At 42.6% G+C, this 25,607-nt stretch overlaps 1 protein-coding gene across 1 annotated transcript in view; it reads right to left on the bottom strand.

Annotated features, from left to right (window-relative positions):
• DAZL (deleted in azoospermia like) overlaps positions 1-17,245 on the bottom strand; it is a gene marked incomplete at its 3' end in the record, with an annotated part of 120,628 nt that extends 103,383 nt beyond the window's left edge. Inside the window, exons 1-3 of the mRNA XM_089692213.1 lie at positions 17,086-17,245; positions 1,268-1,465; positions 568-623 (exon numbers count right to left, since the gene is read on the bottom strand). Coding sequence (XP_089548339.1) covers positions 568-623; positions 1,268-1,465; positions 17,086-17,245 — 414 coding nt within the window. The remainder of the gene's footprint in view (positions 1-567; positions 624-1,267; positions 1,466-17,085) is intronic.
• Between the last annotated feature and the right edge of the window lie 8,362 nt (positions 17,246-25,607).

Here is a 25,607-nt window from a genome sequence, read left to right as displayed (position 1 = left end):
CTCCGATCCTGTCTGCAAAGGCCTTTAAGGCCTGACCCACTGCCAACAGCTCTCTGCAGTTGGAGGAGGTCTCCCTTAGGTGTGGCTCCCACTGGCTTTGGGCTTGTTGGTCCTCTAAATAAGCCCCCCAGCCTCGCTTGCATCCGTGGTTACCCAAACTGGGTCGCACTACGCCCATGGTCTCCCTTCCCTCAGATTCTGCAGCTTGAGCCACCATCCCAGTGAGGTCTTTACTCTCTCTGGGAGGGAAACCCTCTTGTCCAGCGACTCCACTTTCCTTTTCCAAGAGGATAGAAGGAAGAATTGAAGCTCCCTGGAATGTATCTGTGCCTACTCCACGGCCAGAATGCAGATTGTCATGAGACCTAGACCTCTCAAGAAGTGCCTCCGGGAGCAATCTGAAACTGCTAACAATGTGGAGAACGTCCTCACTACCTTTTCTGTCTTTTCTTGGGGTAAAAAGGGTTTCTGGACTGCATACCCCAGGAACACCTTGGTTTGGGAGGGAGTCAATGTGGACTTCTCCAAATTGACAATCCACCCCAAAGATTGCAAGGTTAGGATTACCTTTTCCAGGTCTCTCAGGACTTGGTACTGTGAGACTCCGTACATCATCAGATCATCTAGGTAAGAGATGACAGAAATTCCCTGAAGGTATAAATAGGTTACTACCTCGGCTAAGACCTTGGTAAATATTCTTGGACTGGCTGCTAGCCCAAAAGGGAGGGCTTGAAACTGCTGGTGAATGACCCCTGTTCTGTGAAGATGGCAAAGCATAAGAAGGCTTGGTATTCTGGGGCGATGGGAATGTGAAAGTAGGTGTCCCTGAGATCCACAGTGGCTATAAAAGACTCCTTTGAGCAGATGTTTCCATACACTGTAGATACTTTCCATATGGAACTTCTTGTACCGCAGGAAATCATTCAACCTTCTTAGGTTTATGATCAAGTGGAATGTCCCCAAAGGCTTCAGGACCACAAAGACATGGGAATAAAATCCATGAAAAAGCTGGTCTGCTGGCATAGGAACAATTACTTCCTGATCTGCTAAATCCCTGATCCCTCCCAAGAGACCCTCTGCCTCTGTCCTGTCTCTGGGTCGGATAAATCAGCACAAAGGCATGAGGGGGGAGTGAAGATAATTCCAACTTGTACCCATCCCCTATCAACTGCAGGATGTATGGGCTTTCCGTAATCTTCCCCCATTGCTGAAGGAATCTGGACAGCCTTTTGCCCACCCTGAGACCTATGTCATTTGGGGTCCTTACTGGTGGGTTTGGAGCCAGAAAAAAGGAAGCTTCCTTTCTGTTCCCCTTTGTTGGCCCATTTCTTGGGGGAGTCTTTCCTAAACCTTTGTTGGCTCTGATTAAGGGGAGCACAAAAAAACTTCTTCCCCTTATCCTTTTTGGCTTTGACAGGGAACATCTTCCCCTTTTCGGTGGACCTCGATAACACCTGGTCCAGCCCTGGGCAGAACAGAAAGGAACCCTGAAAGGGCAAAGTGCAGAGACGGGCTCTTGGCGTTTGATTGCAAACCCAGGTTTTAACCTATACTGCCTCCGGGTTGAATTAAAAAGTGCTGCAGTCTTAGAAGATGTTCTGACCATCTCCACCACAGTGTCTGCTAGGTAGTCTACTGCCTTACCAACTACCTCCAGGTAATTCAACACCTCTTCTGACTGGGCCTCCCCTTTTTTCTTGGTACCCTGAGAGACATGGTCAATTACTTTATGCCTCCAGCATCAGTATTTCTAGTGATGCAGGTGGATGCCAGGGCTGGGGCCATAGTGGTGGCATTGGCATACCAGGCTCTACAGTAAGTGGAATCAATGAGCGCTTCAAATAATAGCAGCTATAGCAGAGGAAGGAGAGTCTGCTAAGACGGCCCAGCTCGTCCATCCCATCCCATGAGGGGGACCTCTGGTTTATTTATCACATGCATATTAAAGATATGCATCTGGTGAGTGCGTATTTTTACTATTTGTCACCAGACCACTGGATCGTGAAGTCACTAACAACTCCTGTATTGATCACTCATCACGAACTGTCACCATTTTATTAATGTATTTATTTTTAATATTTTATTATTTTATTACTTATATTACTTTTATTTGGACTGGAGTACATATTGATCTTAACATATTTATTGGAGTACATACCTTTTAGCGCTGCACTTTTTATACATTTACTGGGCTCTACGCAACAGCGTCTCAGACCTATGGTCCATCAGGTCAGACTTTAGATACTTGCGATAATGCCGCATCTAATTTGAGAGTTTTGAGGAATTTCTCTTCCTCTTCTTCCCCAAAGGGATACTGCCTCTTCCAGGTCTTCAATTTTAGGACCTCTCTCTCGAGATCCTTCCACTCTCTTAAGACAATATCTTTTGAGAGTTGATGCAAGTATAGCACCCTAAGCTTGCAGCCTCACCAACCCCCTATACATCTTATTCTGGGCTGAGACCTGCGTTGGTGGTTCTGGGATGTCCTCTAAGGCATAAATAGCCCTTAGGAGCTCTTCCATATCTTTCATGGTGTCTACCCAGTCTATATTCCTTGCTAGCCTGACTAGCACATTCTAAATCTTCCCTCTCTTCTAGGGAGCTTTGGCCAGAAACCTTTGCCTCATCTAGGTCTTCCTCTTCTGTGACCTGAGAGGATGAGGGACCCAAACCCCCCCCCACTGCTTCCCCATCCACATTCCCTCCTGGCAAGATGATCCTTCCCTAGAGGACCAGGAATCCACCTCCCTGGAAGTCAGGGCTGTCTTGAAGGATTGTACGGTGGCTAACATTTCTGCCCCCCTCCTCTCCCCCATCAGCCGAGTCAGACTCATTGCCACTGGTCTTTTCACTGGCTGCAGCCACTGCCTTGCCTTCCATCCTTAGCCAGGCCCTACGGAACTGCATCACCTTTGCCGGGCTCCTGGGTCAACACTCCTAGTGGTAATTCCTGGAGGCTCCTCACTGGCCTTATGAGGAAGGAAGTGCCAACTGACGCCACCACCATCTTTATGGCGGAAGTCCCGCCCTTGCTGTAAGTCCTGAGAGCAAGGCTTGGTCTGCAGCCTGGCTCCCACTTCCGGTCCTGCGCCATGGACCCTCTTACCTCAATCTAGCAGAACTAGTAGCAAACTCCACCACTGCCATCCCACTCACCCTACAGGGGCGTGCTGCATGAATCAACATGCCGGACGGTGGTCCGCAATAAGGAGCCTCAAGGCCCGGTCCTCTCCTGGACATTCCTCCCCGCTGCCCTTGAAGAGGGAGGAAGGGCGCCCGTCCCTGGAATGCCAGGCACGCCTCCCCTGTGTCCGGGAAGCTCCAATCAACTGGGACCCCTGGAGTAGGTGAGTTACAGCCTGCCCTCCTCAGCTCCATTGTCTACCCTCCAGGGGGGACCTCCAGCCCCAGGCCTTAGGTCTGCAAAAAAACAAACGTTTTGTTGCAGGGAAACAAACAAAAACTGAGTGGAGGGAAGGGCGGGGAATTTAAACTGTCAATTTTTGATTGTGTTTCCTGTCTTGTGGGGCTTGTCATCTCTCAGGTGTGCCATCCTGGAAGATGACTAGAGAAACAACCGGAATTTTAGTAAACAGTACAGTACATAAACAGCCATTTGCACTTAGCCTTTCCATCAGGATCTCTCACAGTAGAGTCCATGTGAGCAGCTGGAGGAGTCCTTGGGGGTGGAACCACAACCAGTCTTCTGGAGACACAGGGCCACCCCACTGATTCCTGCTGAACTGGCCAAGATTCGAACTGTCTATGGCCGGCTTTAGTTTACATAGGGCTCCAAGTTTTGAGAAAGGAGAAGTGCATTTGAAACAGATGATAAAAGGACCACAATGTTTACATTCTTGGGGAATTGCAAGGTTCACTTTAAAGTTTTACATACAATAGAGAATAGTCACAGTATAAGTATGACCAAAGCTATTTTGGCCCTACTTCTCCTATGGATTACAGGAGTGCACTTCTTTGTGAACTCCTGAGATCCATCTTCCGTTAACGCCCATGGTAAGCTGACATTGCTCAGCCAGTCTAGGCTCTGGAAAGATCCAGACATTAAAGTCGGGATCCACTTAGATGTCTGGACCAGCAGTCACAGGCTCTCTGCAGACTGAATACCGAGAACTGAGTGTTTACCCTCACTGCCTGTTCTTTTGAAAACTAACATTTTGGATTGATCATTACTTTCTGTTCCAGAGACCATAGTCACCAAGAAAAATAAAGATAGAAAATCTCCACAGTGGGGAACCAGACAGAAATAAAAACATGACAGAGGATTTATAAATTCCTTAATATCTAAAATAAAAATCCAATTATAGCTGATGTAACTTTTTTCAGCCCTCTCCATATTGTATTATAAAAACACACTGGGGGTTAGCACTACATATACTATATACAGTATAGTGTATGCATCACTGAGTTGCATTTCGTAGCACTTTTTGCAAATAAAAGCACTTTATGTTTTAGGAATGCTTGTGTTTTGAACACCATTATAAAACGTGTGCATTTTAGCACTTTTTGGGTTCATTTTTGTTCACATAGTGTGATTGTAGGAGGTTTCAGCACTACACCCAAAGGACTATTTATCCCATGAAGTGATACCAGTGGTGATGGTGATGCAGCTTGAGAAAATCGGTGACCAGTAAAATGTGGTAGGCAGAATGACCAAAATTGAGAACTTAAATATTTTTTTTACCATTGCATTGAAGTGAGTGGGGGAGGTGAAGTTAAGCATTTTTACAGGTGCATAAGGGCTTTTAATGGCTCCTGAGGGTCATTTACTGGTTCCTGAGTGAATTTCTTTTTTCAAGCAAAATTTCTAGTAAGCAGCTGAAAGACCAAAATTGATAGTTTCCAATTTAATGAAATTTCACTCACTGCAACATTGGTAATTTTGCCAACATTACTCTACTCATCTCAAGTGGCAGGGAAGAACTACAAACTGGGTATCTTCTCTTTGATGTCCTGATGCAGACAGACATCCAGAAGCAGCACCAAACTGCAGCCAAAATCAATTTGTAGCACTGGGGCCTGCTACAGTATAGTTGTTACAAACCTCACATTTTGCATATGTTTTTGCTGTACCAAGTAAATAAAAGATACAAACAGAATGAGTAGTTATATTTTTCCATACTAGCATTTCCTGTGCCTTTCAGGTATTGTTTTTGTGTTAATAACCAAGTGATTTCCACTTTGTGCAGCTTCATTAATCGATCAAAATTGTTTTAAGGAGAGGTAATTTCACAACAAGCTAGCTGAAAACACTTCCTAGCACCAGCTTAGTAACCTTTAATAGCGTTATATCATTCGTGAAAAACAATTCTTGCAGGGATTATTTGCCATTAAATTGGAGTCACAGCAAAACATATTTGTATACTAGCAGTTTTCTGTCTTTCATTATACTTATATTTTCTCCATGGGACTTCTGCAAGGAAAAGTGCTCGCTTGTCAGATTGATTAAAGCAAGAAGTCTCTACATAAACAAACATTTTGTTTGTATGAAGTTTCTCACCAGTGATCACAGCCCACCTATATTTCACTTTAATAGGACACTTTTGTAAGCAGGTGCTTACAAGTTCTTTGTGGTGAGTTAGAGACTTCTTCAGGCTGCCCAGGTGGGAAGAGGCAAGGCTCAGCATTTCCCCAGGCATTTCTGGGCTCTGCCTTCCACCCTGCGTTGTCAATAAATAGGCGAAAGACTCCACTTGGGTGTGATTAAAATGGAAGTAAACTATTTTGCACCTTTCACCTACAGGTAAGCCTTTAGTAAGGCATACCTGTAGGTACTGTAAATAATTCCTAAACATGCACCGTTTAGGAGATATCTACTGTACAAGTGTTGGTGACGTCACCCGCACATGCGCACTGCGCTCTCAGTGGACGGCATGCCGTCCATTGAGAGTTGTGCCGCAGTCAAAACTCTGTTCACGCATGCGTGAGAGTGACAGCATCATGGCTCAGCCAATCAGAGGGCCGCAGCTCGCAAACCTGGAAGGAAGACCGAGTGAAGATGGAAGCCTCGGGGAGCCATGACAGCTCTCTGCCATAGGGCTTCTGTCACTTTGGGTGGGGGGCCCATGGAACCCAGCTCACTTTGGAGAGGTGGGGAGACCCCTGTCTCAGCTCCTCATATCCCTCTTATGCATAATAACCCTGTGCCTGTTAGGGGTACAGGGTGATCTGTCCTAATATTGTGTGGGCTTTGTCTCAGACTGTGTAGACATGTTTAGGAGATAGGTGGGGTGGGGGTTGTTGAATGTTTAATGTTATGTGGCTGCATCCCATTGTTCTTTTGTTTGTCTGGCTTGGGAGCAAACTATTATGGGATGTATGTGTTTGTGTATTAGCTTAGTGGGGTGGTGTCTCCAGCAGCCCTCCCTCCTGATGGGACTGTCTGCTGGTGTGAAGTTTGAATACCTGTGTGTCTCTTGTTACTAAATGTAGATTGCCCCACCTTGTGTCATTATGCAGGGAGGGGGGATTGTCCCCCTGAGTGTATATATCTTGTATCTGTGCTCAAATAAAGTTGTCTAGTCTTGTATGGTTGGCTGTGGTGTCTGTTGTCGGTGTTCGGATGGGGAAGCGGTAGTCTAATGGAAGTACTCAAGCTCAGTCTGGGTCAGTTCCATTACAGCTTCGTTTTCAGGTAAGTCTCTCAGAATATGCTAGTATGTAACTTGTAGGGAAAAGATTTCTTAGAATTTTTTTTTTCTGCTGTTTACTAGTGCTTTAACCGTGGCTTAGATGGGAAGTTAGGCCAGAGACAGAAAGGAAGATGTAGTCCACAGTAACCTAAAAAGCACTCTCAAGCGAAGTATACGTAGAGCCTGGATTTATAGAGCCAGATTACAGAGTTTAAGGAATCTTAGTATGGGGAAGGTATGCACTGGGCAAAACCACATCCAATTCGCATACAGTAGATGTGAACCGGCACTTAGAGAGACATGTATGCAGTATGTTCGTTATGTTGCTGGGATGTACTACCAAGATTTTGAATAAAGTTTCATTAACTATGTCATGCCTGGTCTGAAGTTACTCAAAATTGGTGCATGAAGGCATTTTGCATATGACAAAGAACAGGGCCTTTTACACACAGCCGGAAGACATGTACGTACCTAGGGTAACCAAAACTAAGGGAATGATATGGCAGCCAGACTGCAGAGTAACAGTACTGACAGGGGTGACTGGTTCTCTGCATAGCAAGGGGATCAGGTTGCTGGTTCCCTCCCTAGAGGTTGGTGCCCATGTTAACTGGGACCGATCCCAGGTGGTGAAGACCTCATGGACCTAGTCGTAGGTATGGGAGGAGTTAATGGAATCCGCTTTGTGAAAACATATGGCCAAATAACCACTGGTTTCTTCAAATCAAGTCTATGTGGGCTGCTGTTGTGGCAAAAGGACAGCTGCTCACTTCTGTTCTACTCAAGTGTTGGAGGAATGAATTCCTAGTGAAAGCTTCTCCAGTTGTTTAAAGTTTCAAGCTCAAGTGTTAACTGAACTGCAACCTAAAAAGGTAACTCTCTGCTCCTAAATCCCTTCCTTTATCTTCCTGTGACAAGAGGGAAGGGTGTTTTGGCTCATGCCTGGACATGCCATGTTGAAGTGAGTTCGGCTAAGTCATTGCTATGAGGTGGAGCAATGGCTTGCTACAAGAAGAAGTTTGCCAAAAGGAAAGAAACCTTTGTGAAGTCTTTGTTCTTCAGGTTCTACATATAAAGCAGATCCTGGGAGGGGCTTTATACTCCAATTCAGTGTGCATTCAATTAAAGACTTCAGAAAATGGTATGTCGCTAAAATATCCCAAATTACTTAGAAAAGTGATGTAACGCCCTCAAGGTTAGCTAGATTTCTTTCCTTTTTTAGATAGAGGATGGGTAGCAGCCTGGGTTTAGTCAGCCTGTGAGTGGGGCAGGAGTTCACCTCAGTACAGGCTAGGAAGGTTCTACATGTCAGGGCTTGTGGAGCCCTCCAACCTTTCCAGAAACAGCATAACTTTCTGGAACAGGGGAAGAAGAGGGAAGGAGGCACAGATCTGCATGTTTGAAGGACCTTGGTCAATCCCCTGGCAGGAGGCTGCGCATGGTGACCAGGGCAGCCATCAAATATGACAGAGCCTCGGGAGAGAGGGGAGTCAGTAGAAAGATGGATTGAGAGAAGGCTGGAGTATGGAGCCTGGGAGTGGGCCCCAGAAAGGGGAGCCTACCTACAGACTGGAGGATCTCAACATCTCCTTGGGAGGACAGTCTGTTAACAGGGAAGGAGCCAGCCCAATGAAAGGCCTGAAAGCAGCTACCAACCCACCATGCTGACAGGACAGGTTAGTGTGAGTACTCTTACACCCCCTGGGTTGGATAAGGGGAGAGAGCAGTCAGGTGCAATACCCAACTAGTCTTCACCTGGGACTGCTTGATTGCAAGCTCTTGGGACCCCCTTGCTCAGGGATACCCTCAGCACAGCTGGGTGAAGAGGAGGATTCATCCAAGGTCTAAGGAGGTTCACTGAAACAGTGTTAGTGCTCCTTAATAGGGACTGTTCCTAATCCAACTTTTTGTACATAGTCGCTAAGAAGATGCCCTCAAGTTCTACAGTTCCTTGGGCATCTCATATACCCCTAGACCCCATCCAAGTTCTTAACCCCCTAATGGAAACCTAAAACCAAGTTCAAGGACTGTTTACTGCTTCAGAGTGCAACTGTGGAAAAATGCGTTTTGCCTGGTCGTGCAAAGATAAGGGGGACCCAATTTAAATTCAGTGGCCCTTACGAGGGTAGTGCTACAGTGAGAAAGAGGAAGCCATGTTTAAGGCGAAGAAAGCAATGGTCAGGCCGGCATTAGCATCACTAGCTGAATCTGGGTCAGTAGGTGCAATAGAGGTCAGTACTGAGATAGCCACCCTGAAGTCACAGATAACCCAGCTACTGGAAATGTTGACTACTAGCAGCTACGCATCTCCAGGTGAGTGTATTCCAGAGCTCAACCAATCTTCAAAGTCTAAGGCTGTTCTTGCAAGTCAAGCTATTTGCTTCAACTGTGATGCAATAGGATACTAAAGATGAGTATTGGACAAAAAAGGGGAATAGCCACCTAACATGACACGTAAATGTGTGTCATATAAATATCTCCGTCTCACTAATAATAAGTGTGGATTTATAAACCCGATTTACTTAACAAAAAAATAGCAGTATGATAAGTGCAATACTGCTCACACAGAGTGGTTATTAGAAAATCCAAGCGGAGTAATATAATTAGTAATTACAAAAAAGTTTTATTCGATCACATGGATCATACGGAGGTTAGACAGAGACATGGTAAACAAGTCATTATAAAATCACTAAATTAAAAACATTCGGCGTCTCCAGATCTAATAGTTATACGGCAATCAGGAATCCACATAAGGCAATGAAGTTCCTAACTACTTGATCAAAGAATTTTCATATTTTCCATACGGTATCTGCATAGGGAGAACATTCTTCAAAAAATTGTTTTGGTAACCACCACAGTAAATGGAATGACCTCCTGAAATGGAAAACCAGAAAAGAAAGGATCATAGTAGAGGGAACAAAAATAGAATATATGCACTAACCATATGCAATAACAGAACAACCCCATAACAGGTATATATGTTATTCTATTACCTTCTCATAAACTTGACCATCATGAAAGGATGGATATATGGCCTTCCTGGGTAACCACCCCAAATGGAAATGTATCCACAGTAGTATATGATTCTAAAAGTGTATAAATATGAGACATAAATATCAAACTGCCAGCAAACCTGAATGGGACTAAAATAAGGGTAAAAATCTTAGAATATTACCATACAAAAGATCAAGGGGACTCCTCCTCACTTGAAGTAGGATCAGGTCTGGATGAAAAAGTGAATATGGGGGTGGGAAGCCAGGTGTTAAATATATAGAGTCCAGACTGGTTGATACAGTCTAAGTATATTTAAATATATAGACCCAAATCTGGGTTTCCAAAAATTGCTCAATAATGAGAAAGTAGTGCGGTTCCTTAAAAATATATACGAGACTGCTTTTGCATGCCACAACACATATAAAGTGTATTGTATACGTATTCTTCCAATAGGAGTTCAAAAAATTCCCCAAAGATGAGGTAAATAGGCACAGGATTTCCAAAATATGAGGATATGTTACCCGTATATATAAATAGCACTAAAGCCTAATTTAGCCAAACGGCTACAAACTTGCCCCCGGAGGAAGTAGGCTGTGACTCAGAATTGCCATTTGCGGCCTGCTTAAGATGATGTCCTCATCATAATTTGAGTGTCTCCTGCCTTTCCAGTATGGAGCTGAAGCAAACCGCTTCTTCCTTCCTCGTGGGCACCGCACCCTATGGAGACGCCGAGCATAATGATGTCATCATGTTGACACGTTTCGTCTGCCAATCACCGCAGACTTCGTCAGTTCTGTTAGTATGGCATTCCTGGTATATTATACAAAACTTTACTGGCAGGTCTCCCTTCTCCAATATGGTGATTTGGGTCTCGGCGCGTGGGAGAGGAGTATAAATAGAACCTTCCTGTCTGACGCTCGTATCTCTTATGATTAAGTCTGATGATGAAACGTGTCAAGGGAAGTGACATCAGACGTACACGAGAACCGGAAGTAGAGCAGTGGCCATTTTAATTAGTGGCAAGAAGCACACCAAACACTCTGAAAGTTCTTGGGACTGCAGCAAGGTCTGATTACACTGCAATAATGCGGTTTTAAAGGCTTGTATATTGTAAGGGTATATAATAAAGTATTTATATGGTGCATTGGCGGTATTACACTATATATTCCCCATATATTCTGGCATCTTGATGGAGTATGGTGTAAGGAGCATTATGGAGCTGGTATGCTGATGGACCCTGAGGACAGAAGGAGAGAGGTTTAACCATAAGGATCCTTTCATGAGGGCTGTATGACTGCCATATGCTATGTGGATAAAGACATGATTATTTGGATGTTCTGGTAAGAGTATTTACTCCTTACTTTCAATAGATGTGAACACGGTTTTTTCACTTGTGTGGCACAACGTATGATGCACCAACACATTTTGCACTCTAGTCACTGCAGAGGATTCACATGTGTGTTATTTTGCTGAGTGCATTCACTTATAGTTTTGTTTGCTTAAAGGATAATGCACTATGTATTTTTCTTTTTCTTTTTTTCTTTGAGATGATCTTGATTGTGAAAGCCCGTGGGAGGCTTCAAATATTGGGATTACTGTGTGGAGTCACCTGTATGAATATTTTCACATTGGGGTTATTATTATAGTTTTGGACTTTGTAATTTGGACTGGAATAATTTTTGGACTTGAATATTTTTGGATTTGATGGTTAATTTATTTATGTATTGGGTAGCATAATTTTGATTATCTATTCAATGGCCCTTCTGGGTACAGGAACACAGATGACCCTGCTATTCTGGTACTTTTATGATAAATACCTACCCCTACAGAAGTTGGAAGAGACATTCAGTACATTAGCTGTTGTGTGCCCTCGCCTACCTGGAGCCAACATGAGTTCTCTAATCATAGGAACCAACACTGACCTTATCAGGAAACTACTTGCTCCCCTTTCCTCAAACCGAGTGTACACCCTATGCTATGCAAAGGGAAATTGACAACTGGTTTAGGAACAGAAAGCACCAGCAGAGGTAGTGGTGAAGCTTGTCAGATGAGAACATGCTGCAGCCAGGAGAAGTGACATGTCTTCAAGCCTCAGTCAAGTTCAGCTGGGATCAACCAGGACCCTTTGTTGTCCTTAAAGCAGATTCCCAGAGAAAGGACACAGGGATGGAGGTAATCTCTCAAGTAGTGTTGATTAGGGCCTTACAACGAAGTGCTGGGAAGATTCCAGTTAGTTTTTGCAACACCAATGACAAAGCCAAAGCCCAGTTTCTGAGATGGTGGGAAACGTTTTTGAAGAGTGATTTTGATGTGGTGTGTGCAAAGAGTGCCCAGCAATGAATTCCCCTTCAGGAAAACAAGCCATTCATAGAAACTGGCAGAGCTGTAGAGGTAAGGCATCATTCAGAAGTCATGGAGCCTTTATGCCTCCCCTGTAGTGGTTTTGAGGAAGAAGAATGGTTCCCCGAGGATGTGTATTGACTACTGCACACTCAACAGGAGAACCATCTCTGACTAGCACACTATACCTCGGAAAGATGTTGCCAAAAATGTCTGTTGGGGTGAAGTGGTTCCATGTACTAGACATGAAGAGTGGGTACCAGATCTTTATGTATCCGGAAAAGAGAGAGAAGACTATCTTCATCTGCCTGCTAGGGTTTTTCAAATTTAACAGAATGCCCCAAGGTCTGTTGGGGGCTCCAGCAACCTTCCAGAGATTTATGGATAAGACAGGAGGAGACATGAACCTGAAAAATGCTGTTGTACCTTGTGATGGTTTATAATAAAATTTATTCTAAATACTTAGGGCGGTGTCCTCTCCCTCAAACAAAATATTGCAGTGCCTCCAGCCATTAAAATAAGGCAAATATTTAAGAAACCAATAATTTGGACACCTTAATAATTTGATCACCACTTAATTTTTTAATAATTTACCTTGAGTTCTTTCACCATGATTTCGGACCATATGCACAAAATTTGCCTTTTTGATAAATAAATAAATGTATTTATGTACAAATATATATATATATATATATATATATATATATATATTAATACAAATGCAAAATACTGGTGATAAATATATTCGTACACACAATCAAAGATATAGTAGGCTAATATCTACGGTATCATACAAGATATGATTATCAAATAAGGAAAAACAAAATTTGGAGAGGTTAGTTGCAACCTATAGTGCTTCAGATATTATTTCCAGTTTCCCGCGGCCGTAGGGAAATAAGAAAGTATCTCTGATAATTAGCACCACAAAAACACTACAAATCACAATAAAATGGTATAAATCTGAGAAAGTTTGAAATATCAAAGAAAATTGCAATATTTTAGCACAGTCTCACCACTCCCAGAATCCCGATTTTGAGGCCTCCCAGTGGGATGTAATTGGAAAAGAAATGTTTCTGGCCAGTCAGGCACCAGAATTTAAATGGGCATCAGCGTCTCTGGCGAAAATATTTTCCTTCAAAATGGCAGCTGGAAGTTCTCATCAAAATGGCCACAGGTGGCAAGTGAGTATAGTGCAGTATTTAGTGGTAATAGAGTAGTAAAGAAGTTTCAGAAGTTGAAGTAGTCAGAAGATCAGAAGATAAGTAGATGTCAGAAGATTCCAGAAGATTCAAGTTAAAGTTGTTTAGCAGATCTTAAGTTGCCTTCAATTTGAGGTGTTCGGCATTTTAGATCATACAAGTCCTTTGTTCCGAAGGACCTCCCAACAGCCTTGTTGATTGGATGGTTGAGAAGTTTGCGTACCTATAGAGGTTCCTTGCCTGTCCACCGGGGACAGTCAGGTATCACAAATGAATTGGTGGTCTTAATGATGACTCACCCTTTGATATAAACAGTATGTCTTTATGGATCAAATATATGGGTCCTATTCAGGTATGGATGATTTCCCTACTAACTCCTAAATAAGGACCATAGAAAGATGTGAATACATTTGGTTTCCCATTTTTCTGATATATGAACTGTATTGGAAAGGCTGATTTCCTTTGGAAATATAGAAATTACCCAACTCACAAACCATCTTATATTTTATCACTTCAAACTTCAGTTGAGTGGGATGCAGTACCCAACTTTGTTGAATAGATTTTGGCGTGTGGGTACATACCTTTTGATAATATTTCCGTTGATATATATACCAAGCTCTTTATTTTAAATGACCCAACTTTCACCTTATGTTTAATGCACGGTTCAAGGATATGTGACATAGAAAAACTTCTAGTTACGAGCACTATTGTGTGAGAATTAGGGTAAACAGCTTGGACTAGACTTTAATTTTAGGATACAATAGCTGATTGTGACAGTTCAGAGGTTTTGTTTGGTGATCACACATCTTCCAAGGTTTTTGGAAGAAATAAGACAATAAGGATTTCGTCTCACCATTGTCACTATAATACTATGTTTGATCACCTGCAGAAATTCAAATAGTGGTGTTTTAGCCTCATTTTATCTTAGACAAATTTCTTCCACTCACTGTGTGTGGTAACTTCTTGGAAGGTCACTTGAAATTAACCAAGGATGTTAACCCATGACAGTCAGCTTTAAAATGTTCTTTTGGGTAATATCATTTTTCTGAATAAATAGTCCAAAAGTCATCACATATCCCCCCTTTTTGAGATATGAATACATATAGAGAGGTGCATGTATCGCAAATCGTGAGTGTGACTTTTGATTAAAGTGACCGTTGATCTTCTCCGGAAACATCAAAGTTCTCAACTGACAAATTATCTTTGTTGATAGTCATTCAGATGGTGTGATTGGGTAAAGGGTAATTTTTCCGAGGGTACTTTTTGAATTAAGTGGTATTTTGATGATGAAATGGCAGCTGGCAATGCTGGGTTTATCCTTGAATTGAATTCGGGCGCTTCTTGGACGAATATTTCTGACAACGGTCCTGATATGGCGATGAGGCAGGCCTGGCCTGGGGTACACACCCACATCAGGGTCCATAGGATCCTCCGCACGACGGGACTTTGGGACGGTCTCGTAGGCAGGTTTCTTCCTCTGCACTGGTCCCGAGTGGTCTGGTCTCGCGTCTGGGACATCAGGTTGTCGTCTCCGGATCAATCGTTGATGGTCTGGCAAGCACGTAATTGCTTGATGTGCACCCATCTCTCACCGATTTCACCATTCCAGGGAATATGTAATTTATACGCCTCCAGGGAAATCTTGTCAACAATGGAAAATGGACCTTTCCAAGATGGAAGGAATTTCCGTTCCTTGATCTGGTCTCTTGCAAAGTTGTATAGATAGACCTTGTCACCAATCTCATATTCCTTCTTGGAGGTTTTGAGATCATAGTATGTCTTAGCACTAGTTGCGGCTTTTTCCAAATTTCGCTGGGCAAAGGCAAAAGCATATTGCAAATGTTTATGTAAATCCTCTATGTATTGGTGTGTGGTGGTGGCATTGATCAAATTTTGATTTGTAGTGTGATGCAATAAGTGCTGGGGCAGTACCATCCGTCTACCTGTCATCAGTTCAAAGGATGACATTTTTGTGACTGTATTTGGAGTAGCCCTCAAAGCCATCAGGACCAGTGGAAGTTTTATATCCCAGCCCTTGCCTGTTTCCTTAACAAATTTCTTAAGGATGTTAACGATGGTCTGATTGTATCGTTCTACTCCACCACTAGAGGCTGGCAGATAGGCGATATGCAGTTTCCTTTTAACACCCAAAATTTTCCACAGTTTGGCCATCACTTCGCTAGTGAAGTGTGATCCTCTGTCAGATTTTATCCTCTGTGGGAGACCAAAACGTGAAAAGACATGATTTATTAATAATGCGGCACATGTCTCGGAGCTATTATTTGGTGCTGGAATACATTTGACATACTTGGTAAATAGACATGTAACTGTTAACATATATCGATTTCCTTATGAAGATTTTGTTACGGGCCCAAAAAAATCCATTTGAAGGTCTGACCAAGGCATACATATCCCCCTTTTTTGAAGAGGTGCTCTTTGGGTTGGTTTAGTAGGTTGAAACTGGGGACATATTAGGCAACCTTGGCAGTACGCCTTCACATCACGTAACATATGAGGCCAGTAAGTATAATCCCATAGGATCTCATATGTGATCTTCTCTCCACGATGCCCGGAAGTAGGAGCATCATGGGCATGCTGTAACATTAGACCTCTAAATTTAAGTGGGACGAACCATTGTTGGATACCACCCATTGAGGTTCGTATCAACAATCCCTGGTACAACGCGAATTGGGATTTGGATTTCATTAAAACACGTAAATCCTCTTTCCCAGTACATATTTCCTGATTAATGGGATTTTGGTTGGGATCTTCTATATGTCTATAAAATAAGCCAATTATTGGGTCTTCTTTTTGGGCAGTAATTAAATCCTCACTAGGAGAATCGTGACTCCACTGTAACACATTTGGATCACCAGCTGTTCTAGCCTGTTGCCTAGTGATAGCTTCAATCTGCACTGTACCTAAGAGATGATCTATGTCAATCAATTCACCAGTGATTGCTCCTTCTTTGGCTAGAGAATCAGCCAAATCGTTCCCTTCTTTTTCTGCACCTAGGACCTTGGAGTGGCCTTTGGTCTTTTTGAAATAAGGGTTAATTCATTGGACCTCAGTAGCTGATTGATCTGACAAAAGAGCTTACCATGTTTTACGGGCTTATTATTGCTTTTGGTCATGTTGTTTCTTTTCCACCTAGGGAAATATTCCACAAAACTATTCCTGACATAATTGGAATCAGTTATGATGGAACATTCTTTTATGTTGAACTCTATAGTCATCTCGACTGCTCTCAGGATTGCAGTGAGCTTAGCAACCTGACTGCTTTTTGGTCCAAGTTTGTATCCCACAGAAATCGGGGTGACACCTTGGGTCCAAACGATTCCAATACCTGCCACTAGTTGGAGCTGTTCTCCATCCTGGTGATGGAAAGCACAACCATCTACATATACACACGGCAGCTGTTTACAGTATTCTTCATCATAAACCTTGTAGGGAGATAAGTTGTTCTTCCAAAAAGTCAGTGTCCGGGGTTTCCGTAGAAGGAGTAGTTACTGAACAATCATGGAGCTCAGCTAGGCCCTGGGCTACTGGACTTTTCTTGTTCTGTTTATATCGAATTTCAAGAGGCCACCCTTGCAAAGACAAAGTCCAAGCAGTGATGCGGCTATTAGACACATTTCCTCCTCTGATACGTTCACTCTTTAAATACTGTAAAGGTTGATGTGCTGTTTCAATAATGATTCTCTCTCCTTGAATATAACTGCGGAAATTCTGTAATGCCCACACGGTGGATAATAGAGCTTTTTCGCAGTCACTGAATTTTATTTCTATCGGGGACAATGTTTTACTAGCATAGGCAATTACCTTACTGACATTATCTTGTTTTTGGTAAAGAACGGAACTCATAGTTACCTACGTGAACCCTGTCTCTAGATAGAAGTTTTTACCTCCCTCTGGATACACGAGACATGGGGCCTGTGTCAGACGTTCCTTCAACTCCTTCATGGCGTCTTCCTGTTTCTCACCCCACGACCATTCGACATCTTTCTTTAGTAGGTGAAGCACCTTACTGACATTATCTTGTTTTTGGTAAAGAACGGAACTCATAGTTACCTACGTGAACCCTGTCTCTAGATAGAAGTTTTTACCTCCCTCTGGATACACGAGACATGGGGCCTGTGTCAGACGTTCCTTCAACTCCTTCATGGCGTCTTCCTGTTTCTTACCCCACGACCATTCGACATCTTTCTTTAGTAGGTGAAGCAACGGCTTGCTTATCTTGGCGTAATTATCGATGAATTTATGCGAGTAATTTACCATACCTAGGAATGATCTTAATTCTTTAAGGTTAGTAGGAACTTTACAGTTTAGAACCGCCTTAACCTCCTTCTTTTGTGGGTTCAAACCTTCCGCGGTAACTTTGTGGCCTAGGAAATTTACCCATGTGCGACACCATTGGGTTTTTTGTAGGGATAGTTTGACCCCTGCTGCTTTTAATTGGCCCAAAATGTGTTGAAGTTCCGTCATGTGCTTGGCCATATCAGTACTTTTGATTAGGATGTCCTCCACATATGCCAACGTCCCCCACTCGAGGGCATCTGGCATGGCCTTGTGCATAAAAACAGCAAACTCATGTGCAGAATTTATAAATCCGAAAGGCATACGTACCCAACAGTACTGTTGGTTGCCAAAACTGAAAGCCAGTTTGTATTGGTCTTCCTCACTCGCCTTAATGGTCCAATATCCCTGTGCGCAATCCAAGGCTGTAAAAACTCGGGATCCTTGGAGTTGGGCTAGACATTGGTCTATGTATGGGACAGGCCATCCTGACATGTAAACACGCTTGTTTAGCTGACGGAGGTCAGCGTACAAACACCATTGTCCGTTGGGTTTTAAAATACCTAGGATAGGGTGGTTATAGGAGCTGTGGATGGGCTTAAATATACCCCTTTCATGTAACTTCCTGATAATCTCAGCTAGAGATTCATAGGAAGCTAACAGCAACCTATACTGTCTTAGGAATACTGGTGGGGCATCTGGGTCTGTTTGGATCCTAGCGATGTGTAGGTCAGTAATCCCACAATTGTAAGAATCCTTGGTAAAGATCTCTTGGAATTCAAGGAGAAGCTCTCGGAGCAATTGTCGGTCGAGATCATTGGAACTCGCATCGGCTCAGGCTACCATCTCTTCGACTAACTCCTTCAATCCAGGAAAGCTTTCCGGCTGTCCTATCTCATAGGCCTCTTCAAGCTTTGTGGTGAGGTCATTGGGCATGTGATGTGTGTTCTCCTGCCCTCCAGGTCCCTTGGTGTACTCTTGTTCCTTGATTGGTTGATCAAAGACAATTCATGTCTCTCCAATTCTACAGGTACCATCTTTAGAATCGAAGGGATAAATGGACTCTACGGTGAAGATACCCTCTGGTAATGAATGGAACGATTGTTCAATTAATTGTTCCTCCCATACATATTCATCGGGGATGAGTCCAATCACCTGGTTAGTGACTCCAAAAGTGTGATACTCAGTCTCTACCGCCAGACCAATGAGGGTCTCGTTGGGTAAGACGATGTCCTGATTGGAAAGATTGTGTACGTAAATGTACATCGGGGACTGATGTGTGTTGACTAGGGAAGTATGTGTAATGTTCAGTCCTTCCCCCTGCATTTTATGGGAGAGGCATACTAGTGCATTTGACCCCTTCAGTTTATGTCCCTTTTTAACTTGGATGGGGAGTATGAAATTATTTATGCCCTTAGGAATTGTAATTCTTTGGGCTACCTGGACTTCAACAGCATAAAGCATCTGTTGCCCGGATTCGAGGCTAAGTCCAGATTTTGGTATCTCTCGGGTTCCCCCTTTAGTCGACTCCATAAGCAGTCATTAATTAGGTCAACTTGAGTTGCAAAGCGATGTAACACATCATTGCCAAAATAAATTTTAGTTTGGGGATTATCCAAGACTAGGAACGCATGGGTAGCTGTCTTATTACCTATAGTGACATTTAAGAGACACCTAGCTATTGAATTATAGTCTTCAGAATCTTCAATGGAGTCTGAAATCCAATGATGCTGAGGTGTGGAGAAACGGATGATTTCCATTTCGGTCAGGTGTTTTATCAGCCCATGGCTTACAAAGCTGTGTTCCTGTCTCAATCAAATCTAGTTTGGCATATTTTGACCTATTAAGACCGTTTATCTGGATAGGGATAAATAAATCAATGTTAACCCTTTCAATACCTGTCAAGAACTGGGCGTGATTCCCCCATTTCCTTGGTTTATCCTTCTGATGAAAGGATATAGTAAGGATATCATCTTACGAGAGAAATATCTTTTATTTTATTTCGGGGGATTTTAAAAATGTGATCCTCATCTCTTCTTGTAGGGTTATTGTCATCGGTTGTATAACCGTGACATCAGGAAGTTGACTATTCCTGAAATGGATTTCCAAAGAACCAGGCCTTTCTTCCACCAGGTGGCAGTGTTGACAGGAATGGGGACTTTTAAGTTTCTTATATTTGATAGGGGTATTTACTTGTGACCACAGTACTTGGTTCACACAGTCAACTATTGTGTTGATCCTTTTAAGGAAGTCTATTTCCGATTATCATGTGGTGATGGGAGATATTGGCAATAATAATGGGGTGTCTCAGTTCCTTATTACCCAGTTTAAATTTAAGCCAGGCAGTACCCATGACCTGTAAAGGATCTCCACCTACACCAATCAGTGAGCTGTCAAAGCTTTTAAGTTTTGGCTTATTGGGCATGACATTTGCCACGTTATTAAAATGTTCCTGTGACATAATGGTAGCCTGGGATCCAGTGTCTATTAGGCCTACAATAGAAAGATCACTGGCATCCTGCACCTGCACTGTGGCATAATATCTTACATCAGATTCAGTCAGCTCACACATGAAATTAGCGTGGTTGAAGATCTGTGGGCCCTTCAATGACATGTGATTGGCTTTCATCTCACCACACGTTGCAGACACATCACCCTTATCCTTCCTGGCGGGATTCTTGGACTGTTTCAGGATGGAAGCACAACTAGAAATTGGCGTTCTGTCTGGCCTGTCAATCACGACGACTTCTGACGACGTGACTATATTAGGGGAAATAGATGGACACTGAAAAATAGGAGATGAATTAATAACCAATAACTGGTCCCCCTGGGCCCGAGAACTAGATTCTCCATTAGTGGGCGTGTCAAGGATGGGACACACATCTCCTGTCGTCTCATTCAGTGTTCTCCCCTGTTGATTTAAGGCTTGGTTGCTTATTAATTCTGTGACCCCTGGTTGGTCACAGGAGCTGCTCCTAAAAAAGATGGATTGGAAGAATGGTTATTGACAAGCCTTTCCATTTGTTCAGCCATTTTGTTGACCTGCGCCTCTATTTGTTCAATGCGTTTAGAGGAGGCATTTTTGTGATTTTCCCTTTTCCTGTAATTGCGGTTGCATTTCGGATGGGACTGGTTAGGAGACTCAGAGTCAGAACTGCTGCTCCGGTCCCGACACCATGGCCTCGCTTCCTGAGGTTTCTGGTCCTCCCTGTAATTGAGGGGAGCCTGGGGTACTGTATCCACCCTTTGAGTTTGAGGGTGTTCCTGGTTTTGAGGGAATCCTATTAAATTTGTTGTTCCTATAAAAATGTCCCTGTTGGTTCTGGTGATTATAGTAGAACCTCCGAGGATACCATTGACCCCTTTGGTTCTCATCACTATACTGGGCATTTTCATACCCTTTATTCTTTTCATTTCCACTACCGTAGTTCCTTGGCTCTTTTTTATCCTTCCTCACCTGCTGGGTTTCAGGTGCAAATCTAGGGGAGTCATTGGGTTTACCCCCTCACGTAAGATTTCTTCTTCGCCTACAAATTTAGATTTGGAGGGAAACCGGTAGTGGCTGCCACTATCTTGGGACTATTCTTGGATTCTCTTTTTATCTCGTTCCCACTGGACTGTTGGATCGAGAACAAATAGTCACTTTCTTTCACCAACCAATCAAGAGAGCGTCCCTTCCTGTAATCCTGGGCAAGTCCCAATTTTATTAGTGCTTCATAAAATAGAGTCTTGAATTCTGGCTGGTCAAGATTGGGATCCTTCTCAGCCAGGAAATAGGCATTTCTGAGGACTGCCAGAAATTCTGCAGGGCTTTGGTTAGGACCACACTTTAAATTGTAGGCCGCAGCCTTGGCACAGTTCTATAGGGCCCAAATTCCATGTGACACCTATGTTTTACCTCCCTCCAGGACTGATTGGAGAAGGCCTTCAAGGTTTCAAAAAATTGCCGATATTTTTCTTCAAACACCCATGGCAATAATACAATTTTGGTGCGGTCATCCTTAATGCCTAGAAGTTCTACCGTTTGTTCATATGTTTCCATATGTTCGGTAATTGCTACGGACCCTTTCTTGGTGAAAATAGGAACAGTGTCTTTCAAAAACGTAATGACCTTTGGAGTGTCATATCTTTTGAATGACCCCCGGGACTTCCCTTCCTGCCTATATGAAGTCTCATATTTTTCTTCTGCACGCTCTGGGGTATATCTCAGGAGCTTAGGGGGCGACCTACAGTTGTGTTCAAAATAATAGCAGTCAGACATCACTAACCTGATCAATCACTGTTTTTGGTAGAAATTATATTTCTACATGGCAAATAATTAACTAGCAGGTGTAGTAGAGCAATAGAAATCCAACAGACCCAACAATCATGACATGCATGCTGCTGATTCTGTGTAATTGAATCACTAATTGAAAGGGGCATGTTCAAAATAATAGCAATGTGTTCTATTAGTGAGGTCATTCATTCTTTGAAAAACAGGTGGCAATTATTGCCCTTATTTAAGGAAGGAAGGCAGCAAATGTTGTACATGCTGGTTACAATGCATTTCTCTCTGAAATTCTGAGGAAAATGGGTCGTTCCAGATATTGTTCAGAAGAACAGCGTACCTTGATTACAATGTTGATTGGAGAGGGGAAAACATAAAGAAGTGCAGAAAATGATAGGCTGCTCAGCTAAAATGATCGCAAATGCTTTAAAATGGCAACCAAAACCTGAAAGACGTGGAAGAAAGAGAAAAACTACCATTCGAATGGATAGAAGAATAGCCGAAATGGCAAGGACTCAGCCAACAATCAGCTCCAGAAAAAACAAAGGTGGTCTAAAGTTACCTGTGAGTACTGTTACAATTAGAAGATGCCTATGTGATGCCAAGCTATCTGCAAGAAGCCCTCGCAAAGTCCCACTGTTGAAAAAAAGACATGTGCTGAAGAGGTTACAATTTGCCAAAGAGCACATTGACTGGCCTAAAGAGAAATGGTGCAACATTTTGTGGACTGATGAAAGTAAGATTGTTCTTTTTGGGTCTAGTGGCCGGAGACAGTTTGTCAGACGACCCCCAAACTCTAAATTCAAGCCACAGTACACTGTGAAGACAGTGAAGCATGGTTGCGCAAGCATCATGATATGGGGATGCTTCTCATACTACGGTGTTGGGCCTATTTATCGCATACCAGGGATCATGGATCAGTTTGAATACATCAGAATACTTGAAGAGGTCATGCTGCCTTATGCTGAAGAGGAAATGCCCGTGAAATGGGTGTTTCAACAAGACAACGACCCCAAACACACCAGTAAACGTTCAACATCTTGGTTCCAGACCAACAAGATTGACGTTATGGAGTGGCCAGCCCAATCCCCGGATCTTAATCCAATAGAAAACTTGTGGGGTGACATCAAAAATGCAGTTTTTGAGGCAAAACCAAGAAATAGAGAAGAACTGAGGAATGTAGTCCAATCATCCTGGGCTGGAATACCTGTTCACAAGTGCCAGATGTTGGTTGACTCCATGCAAAACAGATGTACAGCAGTTCTCAGAAACAGTGGTTATACAACTAAATATTAATTGATTCAAAGGAAAGCAAAATCTTCAAACATTTTTCAGTTTATATAGTGAATGTTTGAGTTTGTAAAGAAGAATAAAAACTCTGCTATTTTTTTGAACAGACTAATATTCACTTTTCTTCAATTTGTTTTTTAGAGGAACACAAATTTTATATATTTTTCTTCATGTTTTGATTTGGAATAGAATGTGTAGTGTTCCCAATGCATTTGTGTGTATGGAAATACAACTATTAGGATTTTCAGCTTTATTCACTTTTTTCAAAACACTATTATTTTGAACACAACTGTATGTGCACCAAGGAGGACAAAAAACATGAAGACTTTTCAGAAGAACCACAAAATGTCTACAATTTAAAATAATATATAGAAAGGTGTATGATGCTAACATTATGTCCAGAAAGGTAGTAAACATGTACGAGCAACTTCATGGAAAAATTCCAAAGCCAATTAGTCCAGTCTAATTAAAAACTAGAACACCGGCTGCAGATTCATTAGAAGGATTTTGAGCTTTATTCACTTTTTTCAACACACTGCTATTATTTTGAACACAACTGTATAGTGTGTCTCTGTCTCACTATCAGGTGCTTCACTGTGATACGGGTATCCCCGTTCATCAGCCTCCTGCTTAACTGGGTTGTCCCAGCTTCGGACTCCAGCATTTATTTGGGCAGTTAACCTCACAATCTGCTCCTCTAGTGCTTTTTGCTCAGACCTTACAAAAGCAAGTTCTGATTGATCATTCTTATCTCCTGGATGAACTTTAATTTCAACACAGGATATTCTTCCTGATCTAAAGAATTCCACTTCTTGTTTTAAGTCTTGATATTTCTTTTTAAACTCTAAGTTCTTCACAACTTTCCTCATATAAACACTGAGCATACTGGATTTGTTCGACTAAATTAGCTTGATGTTTCTTGGATTCGTCTAAACCAGTGGTGGGCAACCTTTTTTTTCAACTGAGCCAAATCTCGCCAAAACCACGATTGAAATTTATTTTGAGAGCCACATTTTTAAAACTAAAAATACATCCCCCATATAGTAATTCATCCCCCATAGTAATTCATCCCCCATATAGTAATTCATCCCCCATAGTAATTCATCCCCCATATAGTAATTCATCCCCCATATAGTAATTCATCCCCCATATAGTAATTCATCCCCCATAGTAATTCATCCCCATATAGTAATTCATCCCCCATATAGTAATTCATCCCCCATATAGTAATACATCCCCCATAGTAATACATCCCCCATATAGTAATTCATCCCCCATATAATAATTCATCCCCCATATAGTAATTCATCCCCCATATAGTAATACATCCCCCATAGTAATTCATCCCCCATATAGTAATTCATCCCCCATATAGTAATTCATCCCCCATAGTAATTCATCCCCCATATAGTAATACATCCCCCATATAGTAATTCATCCCCCATAGTAATTCATCCCCCATATAGTGATTCATCCCCCATAGTAATTCATCCCCCATATAGTAATTCATCCCCCATATAGTAATTCATCCCCCATATAGTAATTCATCCCCCATAGTAATTCATCCCCCATATAGTAATTCATCCCCCATATTAATTCATCCCCCATATTGTAATTCATCCCCCATATAGTAATTCATCCCCCATATAGTAATTCATCCCCCATAGTAATTCATCCCCCATAGTAATTCATCCCCCATATAGTAATTCATCCCCCATAGTAATTCATCCCCCATATAGTAATTCATCCCCCATATAGTAATTCATCCCCCATAGTAATTCATCCCCATATAGTAATTCATCCCCCATATAGTAATTCATCCCCCATATAGTAATACATCCCCCATAGTAATACATCCCCCATATAGTAATTCATCCCCCATATAGTAATTCATCCCCCATAGTAATTCATCCCCCATATAGTAATTCATCCCCCATATAGTAATTCATCCCCCATATAGTAATACATCCCCCATAGTAATTCATCCCCCATATAGTAATTCATCCCCCATATAGTAATTCATCCCCCATAGTAATTCATCCCCCATATAGTAATTCATCCCCCATATAGTAATACATCCCCCATATAGTAATTCATCCCCCATAGTAATTCATCCCCCATATAGTGATTCATCCCCCATAGTAATTCATCCCCCATATAGTAATTCATCCCCCATATAGTAATTTATCCCCCATATAGTAATTCATCCCCCATAGTAATTCATCCCCCATATAGTAATTCATTCCCCATATTAATTCATCCCCCATATTGTAATTCATCCCCCATATAGTAATTCATCCCCCATAGTAATTCATCCCCCATATAGTAATTCATCCCCCATAGTAAAACATCCCCCATATTGTGTCAATTCACTTACCTTTGCTCCGCGCGTTCCTCTCGCCGTGTTGCCGCGCCGTTCTGGTCTTCAGGGCGGACTGTGAGAGGAGAGGAGTTCGTCACGCTGCCCCGCCTACATCCTGGCTGCCCCGCCTACATCCTGACAGCTGCAGAGTCCTGACTTTTGGGGCGGCCGCCCGAGAGGAGGGAGGGGAGGGGAGCGGGCGCCCGCCACAC

Source organism: Staurois parvus, unplaced genomic scaffold (assembly GCF_062004578.1).
Source record: "Staurois parvus isolate SC_StPar_1 unplaced genomic scaffold, SC_StPar_1.0 ptg000579l, whole genome shotgun sequence".
Taxonomy (NCBI): domain Eukaryota; kingdom Metazoa; phylum Chordata; class Amphibia; order Anura; family Ranidae; genus Staurois; species Staurois parvus.
The sequence above is the reverse complement of the archived record's forward strand: the minus strand, read 5'-3'. Positions and strand labels throughout refer to the sequence as shown.